Raw genomic sequence first — 18222 nt, forward strand, 5'->3', positions numbered from 1 at the left:
GTGCCATGAACTACCTAACCTCACTTTCGTCACTCAAGGAAGAATATGAGACATTTCTAATTTAAATTCTATAATAATTTCCCTATTACTGTAATTTGATATCTTTGTATCTTTTTCTTTCCATGAACAGTTGCTACAGAAGATGGCTTTGGTTATAGCTGCCTGCGTAAATGTCCGTATGGAGGTATTGTAGATATTGCCAAACTACTGTTAACACCTGCAGCTTATTACTCCAATGAAGTTCCAGCACTGCTTGACTCCAGACATGCTGTGAAATCACAGCGCCTCCTGAAATTAACACTCAGATCTGTCCCTCTTCAACAACATAATCACAGCTGTAATGCAAAGCCCAGTTTCACCGCTGTTATTGTCCTGCTCTCAATGACATTGTCTCGTGTATCTGTTACTTTAGATGTTGTCTTTCTTAGAGTTTGCTAGTCTCAGTCTGAAGTTTCAACAATACTGGATAGAGATCTATAAGTTGTTGAAAAGACAAACCACACTATTGCAGGTGACAATAAAGCTTCTCCATGTGAAACTGCCAAATCGGAAGGGATGGTCCACCCCATTCCTGTAGGCATGGGATCTTCCTGTGGAAGAAATGGCTATGTCGGCCATATTCCATGTCACTGATTTGAAATATTAACACACTAATTCCTCCCAACAGAACAGAACTTTGGAAATATACTCCTTTTCTGTCAAAGTCATGCTAAAACCCTTTGGGTATAAATGTAGTGCACTGACGGTGCTGGATGATTACAGAAGATATATGTTAGAACAAAAACAATGACAGGCTGACATGGCACAACAACAGAGCTTGGTCAGAATAATCATCTTTTCTTTCAGACGCCTTTCAACTTAACGTTCCAAGGTGGAATATATTACTGTTATTCATAAATATTTATATATTTTTTTCCAGCAGGTGTGTCCTAACTGGTGATACAGTAAAGCCAAAAACTTAAAATATAAAAATAAAAGCTAACGCAAAATATCAATTATAAATACTATAATAGTATATTAATATAAATATTATTTATATACTATTACTATAATATTATATAAATAATTTAAATGTTATTAATATGTATTAATATTTTGAATAAGCTTTTATTTTATATTTCATTTTTTAATGTTTTCATCTTTTTTATTTTTTTTAAATTATTTCTACATAGCTTTAAGTAATATTTTTTTTTATTTCAGTTTTAGTAATTTTAGTACTTTAGCTTCAACTTAATTCAGTTAGTTGCTAAGGCAACATAGTTTTTCATCTAATATTTATATTTTATTTATTTCAGTTTCTGAAATCAATTTTAATAGTTTTAGTTTTAGTAAAAAATAACAGCAATGAATAGAGCAAACGTAAGCATGTAACATAGAGGTGGAGTGAGGGGACCAAAATAGAATGTTTTCCAGTTTATGAGTACTATCTTTTCAAAGTTTTTTTTCAAGGTCAGTGCAAACTTTGTTTTCTTTAGCAATGATATTCCTGTCACTAGCACACAGTGTCTTAACTGGTTCCAGTGGGATAGTAATTTGTCTGTCACCACTAAAAGCAAATACTGCACAATAACAGTCTCCTGTTGAGGCTGATTAGGAAACAATGGCATGGTTTCTGATTCATTCTAACTGTATTGCATTGGCATAACCTCTTTTTTAGTAATCAAATCATCCTAAAATTAAGTCTTTTTTTATCCACGGTTGCATTGCAGCAATGCAAATTGATTTGGAGATAACATACCGTGCAGTACAAGACTAATTAGACTGTAGCATTAGGTTTCGTTTGAAGGATTCTGACCCCTTTCAAAAAGTTGAACGTGCAGTCACCCAGATAATGTAAAAGCTAGTTTTACGCTCTTCCATAAGAGTCTGCAGCTCCTTAAAATGAGAACCGGATTTAAAAAAAAATCACTCTGAATCATACAGAAATTTACAGTACTTGATGCAGACTTGACTTAGAAGTATTTGGAAATGCCTGAAAATGCATAAACTGTAGTGAGTTTTAAAAGTAAAACAGTATTTTATATTATCTTGAAGAAAAAAAATACTGTAATGTGGATAATACTGTCATTATTATTATTTAAACTGACTTTTAATATGAAAGGCATTTGCTAATATTGCTTAATGCATCTAAATACATAATTTACTTAAAATATTTCCAAAATATTCTACATAATACAGCTTTGGTTTAAAATGAATTATCTTGCTGTCATCTTGAATGGTGGACTTGCTGTTTGACTCGCTGCATCCCTGGAGAGGGGGGTGAAGTTGAGCTGCAGAAGCCATTAACTGGCAGACATTAGATCATAAAAACCACAACAGGCCTGAACATTTTAACGATACTCGGAAAAGAGTCAGCAGCTTCAGTGCTATTGAGCGCAAGGTCTAACAAGGTCATTTTGCCCATTCTGATTGGCAGGCTGCCGCTCCGCTCTTGTGCGAGCATTCATCCGGTGCGAAAGCTTTGTGAACCGTAAATACTGGACAGGATATCAATCTCTTTTCCAATCTCTCCTTCAGGCTATGACTTCGCTGCGGTGTTGGAGTGGTTCGCCGAGCGCGTGGACCGCATCATCCTGCTGTTTGACGCCCACAAGCTGGACATCTCGGACGAGTTCTCGGAGGTGATCAAGGCCCTCAAGAACCACGAGGATAAGATCCGTGTGGTGCTCAACAAGGCCGACCAGATCGAGACGCAGCAGTTGATGCGCGTCTACGGCGCCCTCATGTGGTCGCTGGGGAAGATAGTCAACACACCTGAGGTGATTCGTGTCTACATAGGCTCCTTTTGGTCACATCCATTGCTGATTCCAGACAATCGCAAGCTGTTTGAAGCTGAAGAGCAAGACCTGTTCAAGGATATCCAGTCGCTGCCCCGCAACGCTGCTCTTCGCAAGCTCAACGATCTGATCAAGAGAGCTCGTCTCGCTAAGGTAAACTTCTATTACTTTGACCTGTTAAGTTTGACACGTAATCCAGAAAACAAATGACCCACCTACCAAACATTGATAAAGCATTATAATATGACCATTAGGTTTTCCTGGAAATTATTGTTTACTGAAAAAAAAAAAATATATATATATATATTATTTACTCATCCTCATTTCACTCCAGACGCGTTAGCTGTTGTTTTTTTCCTTGAAGCTCAAAAGAATTTTGGATTTATGCAGCTCTTTTTCATGCAATAGTTCCAATAACCATGGCTATGAAAAAAACAGCAGTCAGCATTATGAACTCTTCTTGTATGTGGGAAGATTCTCCTTTTGTGTTCAAAAAATCAGCATTTGGAATGTTAGATAATAATTATGTCAGAATGTTCTTTTTTGGGTGAACTAATCCTTTAAGTTCCAAAGTCTGGACAAGTTCTGAACCAAACCACTACTGAAACCAAACACTGGATATGGCTAACATAATGCTCAAAGTCTGGCAAGCAAATTTTGTCTGAACAAAAACAGAGTCTCAGCGTTTATGCTTTTATATGTTGATGTTCAAAGGGAAAATATTTGGTGTGTGTGATTCAGAATAAAAGGTCTCTGTTTCTCCATTTATTGAGTTGACATGTTGTTGCCGTTCCAACATGTTTTTGATGTGGTCAAGCATATAGCTCTAGTGTAAAAGTAATAGCAGTGTATGCATGCACTTTGTGTGTTTACGGGTATTTTGTCTGTCTGATCTTGCAGACTTTGCTGAGTAATGAGGCCATTTTCCAAACGGTACAGTCTGCTGATGTGTCTCCTTGATGTTTGGCTACATTTTTTGTCAAGACTGAACTCAGAGTCATAGAAGATACTGGTCGTGCAGGAAATAAGCTACATCTGAAAAACTAGACCAGAACGTGCAAAGAAAGTCCTTGACTTTGACTCAGGGGTCAGTGATTAGTGGGGATTGTTAGATGTGCTGAAAGATGGGATCATGAGTTAAAATGTCATTCCCCATAAAGACATAATTAAAAATGCCCTTGAGTGAGCTATAGTCTTCCTTGCTTTAATCACAAATTATAAAGTAGCACATTAATTTAAAGGAAGTTCACTCAAAAATGACAATTCTGTATTCGCCGTCATGTTGTTCCAAACCTGTGTGACTTTTTCTCTCTTTGGAACACAAAAGATAGACTTAACCTGTTAACTGTCACCCCCTTTTTGAGCATAGATCTGAACTTAAATGAATGCTTTGGAACACAGACTTAAGGTTGGTGTATTTTTGGTGAAAGAAGACACTTAGCAGTTTTTGAAAGCACTTCAAAAAAATTAAAGTGAAAGCAAGTTATAAAAGTTTTAAGTTCGCTGTAAAGTAAACGTCATACAAAATATAGATTTTACAAAATAATTTGGACTGTAAAATTGCTAGAAAATCAACATCATATGTTTGGTTGGGTATCATTTGAATTTTAACGATTCCAATTCTTATCAATTCCTAATTTAGATTCCAATAAGGTAAAAAAAAGATTAAAAAAAATCAACACACTAAAGAACACTTAAACAAGGAACTTTTGCCTATGGTTTAAAAATACCACAGCAAAAACTAGCCTAAATTTCAAGCATTATTAAAGTCAAGTAAACACTCAGTAATTAAAAAAGAACAAATAAATAAATTAGTAATTGCACAAATAAATACAACTGATAAAAAATATGATTGAAATAGATTTTCAGGTATTTTGTTACAGAAACTAATCAAATGTAAAATAACACTGCACTTTATGAATAAAATGGCTACATTACAAATATAGTTACAAAAGTTATTCAGTCAAGAACAGCGAGTGAATTTTCTGTCTTTTGTCTTTGATAATTGGATCCAATATACTGTTATGCATTTTCTTTGCCAACTGTTTACATTCACTTAAGACATAACCAACTGTGTTTACGTGAATTTTGACACATTTTTATGTATTGTTCCATTCAAGTGCAAGAAGACACAGAAGAGAACGTCTCGGTTACATAGGTAACCCTCGTTCCCTGAAGGAGGGAACGGAGACGTACGTCGGACAGACCGACGAATAGGAATCTCGCTAGAGAGGCCAATCTACTTCGAGTGTAACTAAACGAGCCAATGCACATTGGCATGCAATCATATGCATCAGCTGCTCGCCTCGCAGCGCGGGTATATAATGAGCAGCAGGTGCGTTGCATCTTCAGGTTTTCGCTGAGGAGCCGAACCCAGCAGGCGGCAGCATCAGCAGGACAACGCCTGTGGCGACGGGACGTACGTCTCCGTTCCCTCCTTCAGGGAACGAGGGTTACCTATGTAACCGAGACGTTCCCATTCAGTCGGTCACGTTCGACGTACGTCGGACAGACCGACGAATAGGAATCCCTACCAAAGCGCCACAGGGGCTGCCCTCTTCCAGCGCTCTGTCGTGAGCCACCTGAACCCCCTTGCCTGAGGACGGTGGGACCAGGCTCACGCAGAGAGGGTCGATCACTGTTGTTCCCAAAACCCACTCAGTGCGACAATTGGATAACGCTGGGAAAGCGTAGCCTTACATGCGATAAGGAACGCTGCGGAAGCCATATCCTTCCCCGAAGGAGTTATATGGATAAGTACATATGGACTAACCTTGTAGGTTGTACAACATATGGAAGAACTGGGGTGACTCCACTCGGTGAGAGATGGGTTCTCCCAGAGGGAAAGACACGGGCTTCGTTTAGGAGCAGCCGTGGAAAAAGCCATATGGGATCCCCGTAGGGTCACACATATGGAACCCAGCCTAAATCCGGTTCTCAAGGATACAACGGAGTATAGGCCTAGCGCCAGACGCTCCGCCACGTCGGCTGCCGAAGGGTAACCGGAGGACTCAACAGGGTCTGCCTTGTAGGGACTCTCTGGAGAAATAGAATGCGCATGTAGCGCAGCAAGCCGACACTAAGCCGGGGCCTCTCCGTGCCTCTGACCTGAGGCGAGAACACGGGAGGAGACCGGCTCGACACGAAGGCTATAGTATCTAGCGAACGTGTTAGGTGTCGCCCAGCCCGCAGCTCTACAAATGTCTGTTAGCGAGGCGCCACGAGCCAGCGCCCAGGAGGATGCCACACCTCTCGTGGAGTGGGCATGCAACCTGAGCGGGCAGGGCACGCCCTGAGCTTGGTAAGCCAGGGCGATGGCATCCACTATCCAGTGGGCCATCCTCTGCTTGGAGACAGCCTTTCCCTTCTGCTGGCCTCCGTAACAGACGAAGAGCTGGTCTGAGGTCCTGAAGCTTTGAGTTCTGTCTATGTACAGTCGCAAGGCGCGAACTGGACAGAGCAAAGCCAGGGCTGGGTCTGCCTCCTCCGAGGGCAGCGCTTGCAGGCTCACCACCTGATCCCTGAAGGGAGTGGTAGGAACCTTGGGCACATAGCCAGGCCGGGGTCTCAGTACCACGTGGCTGTCACCCGGCCCGAACTCTAGGCACGATTCGTCGACCGAAAATGACTGCAGGTCCCCTACCCTCTTGATGGAGGCCAATGCCACCAGCAGCAAAGTTTTCATAGAGAGAATCTTTAAGTCTGCTGACAGCAAAGGCTCAAAGGGAGCAATCTGGAGTGCTCTGAGCACCAGAGTAAGGTCCCAAGAGGGTATGGAGGGGGGGACGAGGAGGATTTAACCGTCTCGCCCCTAAGGAACCTGACGACCAGGTCGTGCTGACCAACAGATTTGCCATCTATGTGGTCGTGGTAAGCGGAGATAGCAGCAGAATGGACTTTGAGGGTGGAGGGGGACAGCCTACGCTCCAACCCTTGCTGCAAGAAGGAAAGCACGACACCGATCGAGCATCTTCGGGGGTCTTCTCGGCTAGAAGAGCACCACTCGACGAACAGGTTCCACTTCGAGGCGTAAGCACGTCTCGTAGACAGTGCACGTGCCGAAGTGATGGTGTTAAGTACCTCGGGGGTAAGTCACCTAGAACCTCCGCGTCCCGTCCAGGGACCAGACATGGAGTTTCCAGAGGTCTGGACGCGGGTGCCAAAGAGTGCCCCGTCTCTGAGAGAGGAGGTCCTTCCTCAGAGGGATGGGCCAGGGAGGGGCTGTCGCGAGGAGTGAGAGTTCTGGGAACCAGGTCCGGTTGGGCCAGTAAGGCGCAACTAACAAGACCTGCTCCTCGTCCTCCCTGACTTTGCACAGGGTCTGTGCAAGTAGGCTCACTGGGGGAAACGCATATTTGCGCAGGCCCCGGGGCCAGCTGTGAGCCAGTGCGTCTGTCCCGAGTGTTCCCTCGGTCAGAGAGTAAAACAACTGGCAGTGGGAGGTTTCTGGTGAGGCAAACAGGTCTACCTGAGCCTCTCCGAACTCTCTCCAGATCAGCTGAACCACCTGGGGGTGGAGTCGCCACTCTCCGGGCAGCGCAGCTCGTGATAGCTCGTCGGCCACACGGTTGAGCACACCGGGGACATGAATGGCGCGAAGCGACCTCAGATGCTTCCGACTCCACAGGAGGAGATGGGGGCGAGTTGCGACATGCGACGGGAGCGTAGACCACCTTGGCGGTTGATGTACGCAACGGTCGCAGTGTTGTCCGTACGGACCAGTACATGCTTGTCGCGAAGCAGGCCTTTGAGGCGGCTCAGCGCAAGGCGTACTGCCAGCAACTCGAGGCAATTGATGTGCCAATGCAGATGGGGTCCCGTCCAAACCCCTGAGACTGCATGCCCGTTGTACGTGGCACCCCAGCCGGTGGCAGAAGCATCTGTGAAAACCACAGCATGCCGGGACACCTGTTCTAGGGGCACTCCTGCCCGGAGAAACAAAGGGTCCGACCACGGACTGAAGGTTCGGCGGCACTCCTGAGTGATTGGCACCCGGAACGTGCCGCGTTGCCACGCCCATCTCGGGACTCGGCCGTGAAGCCAGTGCTGAAGCGGTCTCATATGAAGCAGCCCGAGCGGTGTTACAGCCGCTGCAGCCGCCATATGCCCCAGGAGCCTCTGAAAAAACTTCAGTGGGACCGCTGTCCTGCCATTGAACGTATTCAGGCAGTTCAACACCGACCGAGCACGTTCCTCTGTGAGGCGTGCTACTCGTTCGACCGAATCCAACTCCATACCGAGAAAAGAGATCCTCTGCACTGGGGCGAGTTTGCTCTTCTCCCAGTTGACCTGAAGCCCCAACTGGCTGAGGTGCCTGAGCACTAAGTCCCTGTGTTCGCACAACTGATCCCGAGACTGTGCTAGAATGAGCCAGTCGTCCAGGTAGTTGAGAATGCGAACACCCTGTTCTCTCATGGGAACAAGGGCTCCCTCCACGACTTTCGTGAAGACGCGGGGAGACAGGGCCAGCCCGAAGGGTAAGACTCTGTACTGATATGCTCGACCTTCGAACGCGAATCTCAGGAATGGCCTGTGTCGCGGAAGAATCGAAACATGAAAGTACGCGTCCTTCAGGTCGATCGCTGCAAACCAATCTCGGGGACGGATGCACTCGAAAATGCGTTTCTGCGTAAGCATTTTGAACGGTAGCTTGTGAAGGCTCCGATTCAAAACTTGCAGGTCCAAGATCGGTCGTAACCCGCCGCTTTTCTTGGGTACAATGAAGTAGGGGCTGTAGAACCCTGACCTCAAATCGGCTGGAGGGACCGGCTCTATCGCGTCCTTCGCCAGTAGGACTGCAATCTCCGCACGCAGAACAGGGGCATCGACATCTTTCACTGAAGTGAAGAGGACGCCCCTGAACTTGGGGACGCCGGGCGAACTGAATCGCATAGCCGAGCCTGATGGTCCGGAGGAGCCAGCGAGACGGACTGGGGAGCGCTAGCCAGGCTCCCAGAGACCGCACCAGCGGCACCAAGGGGACCACCGGCGTACCCGCCGCGGGGCAGCGAGGTGGAACGCAGGGACGCGGCCCGGGAGGCTCTCTGTGTGAGGCGGCCCGAAGCGGGGTCACAGTGTGCTGTGCAACACTTACCTGCCTCCACGGGTGGACAGAGGGAGCAGTCGAGGATTTGCTTACCTGCTGCTCGCTGCTGTCCGCTGGCGACAGAAGAGGTGGATGAGAGTGGTGAGGTTCTAGCCCTCCCACTGCTCTCCGAGCCCTCTCCGGACCCGGAGATAAAGGAAACTGCTCTTTTCTTGAAAATTTGGGTACCGCTGGCCGTTGAGCCAGCGGCGGAACAAAAGGAAACAACAAAAGATTCTCCACCCGGCCCTCCTTCGGGGGAAGGAGTGGTGCATTCACCACCTCCTGAAGAGCAGTCCCCTCCATCTCCGAGTCGCCCGTCCTAGGGCCGCTTGGACTTGGCCTTGCCACCCTTCTTCTTGGGGGGTGGCTGGACGGGCTGGGCGCCCCGCCCGCGACCGGCTCCACGGCGCCGCTTGGATGGAGGCTGCTGCTGCTGGGGCGCGGGAGCGGGGGCGGCTGCAGGGGGGCGCCCTCGGCGACGGGTAGTCTGAGGTGCCGCCGGCGGTGGAGGTGCAGCAGCTGACCGCCTCGGCAGGATGTGACTGATGGCCTCAGACTGCCTTTGTACAGCCGAGAACTGTTGGGCAAAGTTCTCGACCGCGTCGAAAAGGCCGGTCTGGGACACGGGGGAATTAAGAAACCTGACCTTGTCGGTATCCCTCATGTCCGCAAGACACAGCCAGAGATGGCGTTCCTGGACCACCATAGTGGACATCGCACGACCCACTGACCGCGCCGTAACCTTCGTCGCTCGAAGCGCGAGGTCCGTCGCGGCACGAAGTTCCTGGAGAACTTGTGGATCATGACCACCCTCGTGCAGGTCCCTCAGTGCCTTGGCCTGATGGACCTGCAACAACGCCATAGCGTGTAAGGCAGAGGCAGCTTCCCCACAGGCCTGATAAGCCTTGCCGGTAAGATCCGACGAGTACTTACAGGCCCGGGAAGGGAGAGACGGCTCCCCCCGCCAGGTGGAGTTAGGGCACAGTTGCATAGCAACGGCCCGTTCCACAGGGGTATGCGCGTGTAACCCTTCGCTGCCCCGCCATCAAGGGTGGTGAGGGAGGAGGACCCACCGACACGGTTTCGGGCAGTAAAAGGTGCCGTCCACGTGCCCGTGAGCTCTTCATGCACCTCCGGGAAGAAGGGCACTGGGGTGGGGGGCTGAGAACCAGCCCTGGCCACCCCGAGATACCAGTCATCCAACCTCGAGGGTTCGGGACACGGTGGAGGATTCCACACGAGCCCGACCCTGTTGGCGGCCCGGGAAAGCATAGCCATCATTTCCGGGTCCGTGTCGGGCACAGTTGTCACCCCCGAAGGAGGCAACTGCGCCGACTCATCCTCCCCAGAAGTATCAGGCTCACCCTCCGATGCAGCGATCGACATCCGGTCGTCTGGGGGAGCTCCGAAGGAAACGGATGGTACACACCTCTGGGGTGGTCCACCACGTTCCGAGGGCAGCTCTACTGGCTGCGGAGCGCACGAGGGGGAGGGTTCCTAGGGGGTTGGTTCCCCGAAGGAAGCGCGCTCACCGTTATCCTCAAGTCACCAGCCCCGCCGCTCGCAGCAACCCTCTGAGGAGGATTGGAGCGAGGCGTCGGGACCGGGACTCCACCCCTTTGCAGAAAGTGGAGTCTCGACCGCAACTCCGCGATGGTCATCTTCCCACAATGGGTACATGACTCATCCACAAACGCTGCCTCAGCGTGCCTTAAGCCCAAGCACGCGATACAGCGCTGGTGACCATCCCGAGGCGCCAGGTAACGACCGCATCCAGAAACACACAAGTAGAACGACATCTTTAAAAAGACGCGAACTACTCGTGTTAGCTCTTTCAAGGACTGACTCTTTTAGGTGCTGAAGCACGCAGGGGGAATAGCCGCTGCAGCACAGACAGGGAATGTGCAGCCTGTCGTGTGCACTCTCCTTGAAGGCGCTCCTCTTACCAGCTGTAACAACAGCTTTTTAGCGCTCTAGGCGCACCGTTTCACCAGCCGTGAGAACGGCCTTCACGCTGATTACAGCTTTGCTCAATCAAATTAAAGGCAAAAACAAAAACAAAAGGAGAATCGGCCCCGCTGCTGCGCTGTCCGCCTGCACCTCGCAACAAAGAGACGTCTTGAAGAGAGACTCGTTCACCACACTCGCTTTCAGTAGCTGTCTTCATAGAAGGTTTGGCTCCGAAGCGAAAAGCTGAAGATGCAACGCACCTGCTGCTCATTATATACCCGCGCTGCGAGGCGAGCAGCTGATGCATATGATTGCATGCCAATGTGCATTGGCTCGTTTAGTTACACTCGAAGTAGATTGGCCTCTCTAGCGAGATTCCTATTCGTCGGTCTGTCCGACGTACGTCGAACGTGACCGACTGAATGGGAACTCAGTTCAGCATTGTGCACTATTCAGTATGAGAGGCTTCTTTCTGTGTGCTCGTTTTGGATTTGTGCTTGAATGGTTTAATATCACATTAAAATCACTTTTTCTGTGAACGCGCTTTAGATGTGTGCAGAGCACAGAAAACAGCATGCGAGTCCTCTTGCACCTGAACGGTTTAAAATGACATTAAAATGTGCACACAGGTACATGCACATTTCTTACTGAATCACCAGAAATTTGGAACCGGTTCTAAAATGGTATCAAAATGGTTGTTGATCCATCTTTGATGTTGATATCACAAAAATGTAGCCTGCTAAATGGTTTGAGTACCAATTTCATGGTAAAGCAATGTCTTTCACATGATGAATTTTCAGTGTTTAAGCTTTTGAATGATAATTTATGCTGATTACTAAAATATTTGATAGAGAAAAAAAACAATAAAAAAGTATCCTGCTGTAATGGCCAGATTCCACGCTAATGTTTTTCAACAGCAATCCACCTCCTAGATACAGTGGGTACGGAAAGTATTCAGACCCTGAAAAATTCACTCTTTGTTATATTGCAGCCATTTGCTAAAATCATTTAAGTTCATTTTTTTCCTCATTAATGTACACACAGCACCCCATATTGACAGAAAAACACAGAATTGTTGACATTTTTGCAGATTTATTAAAAAAAATAAAATAAAATATCACATGGTCCTAAGTATTCAGGAAGGTAAACCTTCTGCCCAGTCTGAGGTCCTGAGCACTCTGGAGAAGGTTTTCATCCAGGATATCCCTGTACTTGGCTGCATTCATCTTTCCCTCGAATGCAACCAGTCGTGCAGCCGAAAAAAAGCTCTAGGAAGGGTTCTGGTTGTCCCAAACGTCTTCCATTTAAGGATTATGGAGGCCACTGTGCTCTTAGGAACCTTAAGTGCAGCAGAATTTTTTTTTTGTAACCTTGGCCAGATCTGTGCCTTACCACAATTCTGTCTCTGAGCTCTTCAGGCAGTTCATTTGACCTCATGATTCTCATTTGCTCTGACATGCACTGTGAGCTGTAAGGTCTTATATAGACAGGTGTGTGGCTTTCCTAATCAAGTCCAATCAGTATAATCAAACACAGCTCGACTCAAATGAAGGTAAAACCATCTCAAGGATGATCAGAAGAAATGGAGAGTGTCACAGTGTCACAGTTAAATATATGAGTGTCACAGCAAAGGGTCTGAATACTTAGGACCATGTGATATTTCAGTTTTTCTTTTTTAAGAAATCTGCAAAAATGTCAGCAATTCTGTGTTTTTCTGTCAATATGGGGTGCTGTGTGTACATTAATGAGGAAAAAAATTAACTTAAATAATTTTATGCAAATGGCTGCAATATAACAAAGAGTGAAAAATTGAAGGGGTCTGAATACTTTCCATACCCACTGTATATAAAAGAACTGCAGCTCAGGCAGTCAAACATAAAGCTGTCATTTAAAAGGACACTAAAACTCTCATATGTCGGTTCATTTACGTCTGAAATCCTTTATTATCCCCATCTGTACAAATGTTGCTCAAAACACAAGGGCTTGGCCAAAGAGACCCACACTGGAAGAGGAAATGTTGGGGACTCTCGGCACTGGTCACTTATTAAACTCACTTTAGACCATGTCCAGCTGGATGCATTAAAAAAGAACATTTAAGTTCTCTCCCCATCCCTCACCCAGATCATACAGATGTGCTTCCCCTCCTGTCATCATTTATACAGTCACCTTCCTTCCACTCGGGGGCCAGGCCCCTCTCTGCCGCACATGACGAGTTATTTAGTAGCTTGTGTGTTCTTGCTACTATTCAGCTTCATAATGAAAGTTTTAACACCTGTTTGCTCTGAATATAATGGGGAAAAGCAACATCTTTTGTTAAACTATAAAGGCTATACAATCTAATAAAGCATGTTAAGAACATGTTCAGATCATATTTTAGACCCAAATCAAGAAATTTTAAGCCTGTTTTAGTCCATTTTTTTTCTCATGATAATTAACCTTATCCCCCAATGCCCATACAAAAATAATAAGTTACAGAATGCAAATTGGATTGAAAATTTACATTCATTTTGAATCCGAGCTTGATTCAGCTGTATTTAAGGTCTGTTTTTGTTACTATAAAAAATAAAGAAGAAAAAAAAATGTATTCAGAATAATTAATGTTTTAATATTAAGATTTTTCCATGATAATTAACCACATACACATACAAAATAATTACAGAATGCAAATCCAATTAAATTGTATTCCAGGGAACAAGTATTGTGTAAAAATGTTAATTACCATGAAAATGTCACAATAAAAAACCTTAATAGTTTTAAAACAGGTTTCAGTTTCATACTGCTATTTATTTATTTATGAAATAAGGATTTGTTTTATTATACAGTAGGTTATTTTGAGTGACTCAAAAGTTTGTCAGATTTTTTTTTTTTTATTATTAGTGTGAAATACAAACCAGACATGCTCTTTGTAACTGTAGTCTACTGATGCTTGCTTTATAAATTTAGAAGGAGCTTTGTTTTTGTGCTTTCACAGGTCCATGCATACATAATTAGCTCCTTGAAGAAAGAAATGCCTTCGGTCTTTGGGAAGGACAACAAAAAGAAGGAGCTGATTAACAGCTTGGGCGAGATCTACAGCCGCATTGAGAGGGAACACCAGATTTCCCCGGGAGACTTCCCTAATCTTAAGAAAATGCAGGTAAGGTCAATTTAAACAACACAGAATGATTCAAGAATGCTTCACTGGAACCTTTAAAAGGTTACTCTCTAGTATTAGTGGGCACTATTTATTGCACATTGAAAAGCAGCATTTATTTTTCCTCATTATTTCATTCAGGTCCATATGACCTTTTTTAATCAACAAAAGCTGTAGAAATACTTCATCTTTGGGTGGACCGCATACCTGATTATTAGTCTCTATTATAGTTTAAAAAAAATGATCACTTGAGTAAGAATGCTGTTTATATAATTGTTGCCTTTATGGAACAGCTCTACAAACAAATGAATATTGAGTAATGCATGTTTCAGACAAAATTTGGCCAGTTGGTTTGTATGTTTTTCTCTGCCAACACAAAACTATTTCTAAAAGAAGCCAAAGCATCAAGATTTTTATTATTCCAGACAGGCTGTTGCTGCTTGACAATGAGTATGTGAGGGGAGTGGAGCTGTTTTACCCTAGAAATATCAACAGATGTTGACAGGATCTTTTGTTACATCCTGCAAGTGTTTCTTCTTGCTTTCTTTCCCGCTGAATAGGAACAGCTTCAGGCACATGATCTGAACAAGTTCCAGCCTCTGAAAATGAAGCTATTGGACACCGTGGATGACATGCTGGCCCACGACATCGCCCAGCTTATGGTTCTGGTGCGCCAAGAGGAGACGCAGCGGCCCAATCAGGTGGTGAAGGGCGGTGCCTTCGAGGGCACCATGAACGGACCGTTCGGACATGGATATGGCGAGGGAGCCGGCGAGGGCATCGATGAAGTCGAATGGGTGGTAGCACGTGACAAACCCATGTATGATGAAATCTTCTACACTCTCTCGCCCGTCAATGGCAAAGTGACTGGGGCCAATGCCAAGAGGGAGATGGTGAAGTCCAAGCTGCCAAACACTGTGCTGGGTAAGATCTGGAAGCTGGCTGACATTGATAAAGATGGGATGCTCGATGATGAGGAGTTTGCTTTGGCCAACCATTTGATCAAGGTCAAACTAGAAGGTCACGAGCTTCCAAGCGAACTGCCTGCTCATCTTTTGCCGCCATCCAAGAGAAAAGTTACAGAGTAAGATTGATGGAATCGGAATGGATTTTGGAAAAGCGAATAGTGCAAATTTAGGTTGCAGTTGAATTATTGATGGCTGGACAACTATTATTATAGGAAAAAAACAGACTCCTTTGAAATGTGTGGTTTATGCTTCACTAGCAAGAATGGATTCGAAAATGATCCACCTTTTTTTGACCTGTGTATGTTTTTTTTTTTTTTTTTTTTAGTTTAGTTTTGTTTTTTTATGAACAAGTCAACAAGTCATACTGTCTGCAGTGTTTAAAATCATTTTATGTGTGCTTTCAGATTTTATAGTCATACACACTCTAACACTGTGTCCTAACCAGATGTGTTGCGATAAAAGATATTATATGTAAAACAGCACATTTTGCCGATCACTTGGTTCCATTTCTGCTACAGTGCTTGCTAGCTTCGCTCACAGTGAAATCTCATTGGTCACACTTGACGTAACTACATTCTTCTGATTGGTTGTCATTGTGTCATGTTGCATAGCTGTTTTGCATTCAGTCGCATTGCACCTGGTTAGGATGTGCTAAGATGCTTTATCAGTATATTTCACTTTCACATTCAATTTACACTTTTGTTCAAAAGTTTGGGGTCAGTCATTTGTTTTTGAAAGTGTATTATGCTCACCATAAATATAGTAAAAAAAAATACTGTGAAATATAATTGATTTCCGTGATGGCAAAGCTGAATTTTCAGCATCATTACTCCAGTCTTTAGTGTCACATGATCCTTCAGAAATCATTCTAATATGCTGATTTGCTGCTCAAGAAACATTTCTTATTATTATCAAAGCTTGAAAACAGCTGAACTGCATAATATTTTGGGGGAAAGCAAAATACATATTTCAGGATTCTTTGAAAAACAAAGTTCAGAAGAACAGCATTTATTTAAAATTGAAACCTTTTGTGACATTATAAATGTACTTACTGTCACTTTTAATCGATTTAAAACGTCCTTGCTGAATAAAAGTAATTTCTTTAAAAACTGACCTCAAATTTGTGAACTTTTGGTGTAGATTAGACTGATCTGTGTCTCAAGTGGGGTGTGAGACATCAATTACTGCAGACAAATGTGAATTTTATTCTGAATCTTTGTATCAGTTGTTGTTTTGCGTGCACAACTGGTGAAATCTAATGAGAAAAGCAAAATTCCTTTTATAACTAGGTGTATTTGTTATTCTCTTCTTGTTAAGGCGGCATCTTAATGAATGCGAGTCCTTTCTAGCCTGACCAAGAGACTGTTAAAACTGTATAGTCGTCATGTCAGAAGACTCAATGTTTAGTGTTTTGATGGACCCGTAGAGCTAGTATCCTTGTCAATAGTGTACTGTATATGTTAATGCTTAACATATCTAAACTAACTTGGGTTATAGGAGTGTTTATATAATTCCGGTCTGATTTCCAAAGGGAAAAAAAATGACGCTGCAAAACAGCTGTTACACTTTATTCAAATGATGTGAAACTTCTCTTGCTGAGCGTTTCTACGTTCATATGCTCATGGAAAGAGCAGCGGCTTTGGATCTAAATATGTATCAAGTCTTATTACTTAATTATATCAGCATTTAATGATTTAATGAACTCTTTACCTCTCTATCCACCCCTTGGAAGCAGTTTATCTTGAGCTGTCACATTTTCTCATGCAGAATTTAGGATCTGAAGATGAATTAATAAGGTTTTGTGCACTGAACTAAATGGTCTTCAAAGGGATAGTTCACCCAGAAAAGGACAATTGTGTCATCATTTACTTGTGTAATTTAAATACTGCGGATGACAACAAAAGGCGATGTTTTGCAGAATAGTCACACTGCTCAAAAAAAGCACCATAAAGAGTCATGAAAGTAGTTTGATAAAACTTATACACTATATTCCATGTCTTCTTAAGCCACAATTTGAGGCAAATTGAAGTGATTATTTACTGAAAATTGCCATATTATGTACGTAATGTAATTTGGCATGTCATGATCAGTTATGAGACACACTGATGTTTGGCAATACTGACATTAAAGGGATAGTCCTCCCAGAAATTCTGTCATTATTTACTCACCCTCATGTCGTTTCACACCTCTATGACTTACTTTCTTCTGTGGAACATAGAAGAAGATATTTTGAAGGATGTTGGTAAATAAACAGTTTTGGTTTATTAACCAAAAGATGCTTTGTTGTCTTCCATTGTATATGGATGAAAATACAATGCAAGTCAATGGGAACTAAAACTGTTTGGTTATCAACGTTCTTCAAAATATCGTTTTTTGGGTTCAGCAGAAGAAAGAAATGCATAAAAGTTGTAAATTACAGAATTTTCACTTTTTTTGGTGGGCTATACCTTTTTAATTGAAGACAAAAATCATACACATTTTGATGTACATGACTCAATAATGATAGGATTTTTATGTTGTGTACTATTCCTTTAAATCTGATCTGATTTGATTTGCTTATTTGAAATATTTCCACTGATCCAAACTAAACCTCTAAAGCCCATTTATTTTGATGAATTAAACCTATAATCTGCCTCGGTGCCTTGAGACACACCCGCCTCAATCAGATTTGTGACACTAGAGATGTATAAAGCACATTGTCATATTCTACAATACCATTACACGCTAATAAAATAAACTGACATTCTTCAAAGACTTTCATTAATGCTCCATTTACAGTTTGATGTGAGTCTCAAATGAAAAAATTCCAGAAGTTTTGCACATCAGATTTTTTTGGGCCATAATGTAGGGTTGTGTATTTGTGTGTTTGACCAAGTATGTACATGTATATGGGTGCAATATGGTTTGCAGATGTATTGTGAAGTAGTTTGTGTACGTGTGCTTACGCGAAGCACAGATGCTCTGTTGCTCATTGTGTTTTAACCAGTGCGGACAAACTATGTGAGACACTACTGTTCAGGGAGGTGGACATTATTCAACTAAATAAAGATATAACTAATTTAAAGGTCTTTTGTGTTCAGTTTTTTTGTTTGTCAACATAACTTATTCCAGATTAAAACAATTAACTTACTCTTTACATCCTTGTCTGATTCATATGGAAAAAATGAATGTATTTTTGGCATCTGGCTTCATTGGTGATTTTAAAGTGCCCCTATTATACTATTTTAATGTTTCCTAATTTTGTTTTGGAGGTCTCCTACAATAGGTTTATATGCATCTAAGGTCAAAAAACAATTTTCTCATAAC

General features: G+C 43.7%; 1 protein-coding gene across 1 annotated transcript in view; it reads left to right on the top strand.

The window, feature by feature from the left end:
• ehd3 (EH-domain containing 3) overlaps window positions 1–17975 on the top strand; it is a 32667-nt gene extending 14692 nt beyond the window's left edge. Inside the window, exons 4-6 of the mRNA XM_067383154.1 lie at window positions 2518–2930; window positions 13787–13951; window positions 14509–17975. Of these exons, the coding sequence (XP_067239255.1) occupies window positions 2518–2930; window positions 13787–13951; window positions 14509–15036 (1106 nt within the window). The 3' untranslated portion in view covers window positions 15037–17975. The remainder of the gene's footprint in view (window positions 1–2517; window positions 2931–13786; window positions 13952–14508) is intronic.
• Window positions 17976–18222: the final 247 nt, after the last annotated feature.

This window comes from Chanodichthys erythropterus, chromosome 4 (genome assembly GCF_024489055.1).
Source record: "Chanodichthys erythropterus isolate Z2021 chromosome 4, ASM2448905v1, whole genome shotgun sequence".
Lineage (NCBI taxonomy): Eukaryota > Metazoa > Chordata > Actinopteri > Cypriniformes > Xenocyprididae > Chanodichthys > Chanodichthys erythropterus.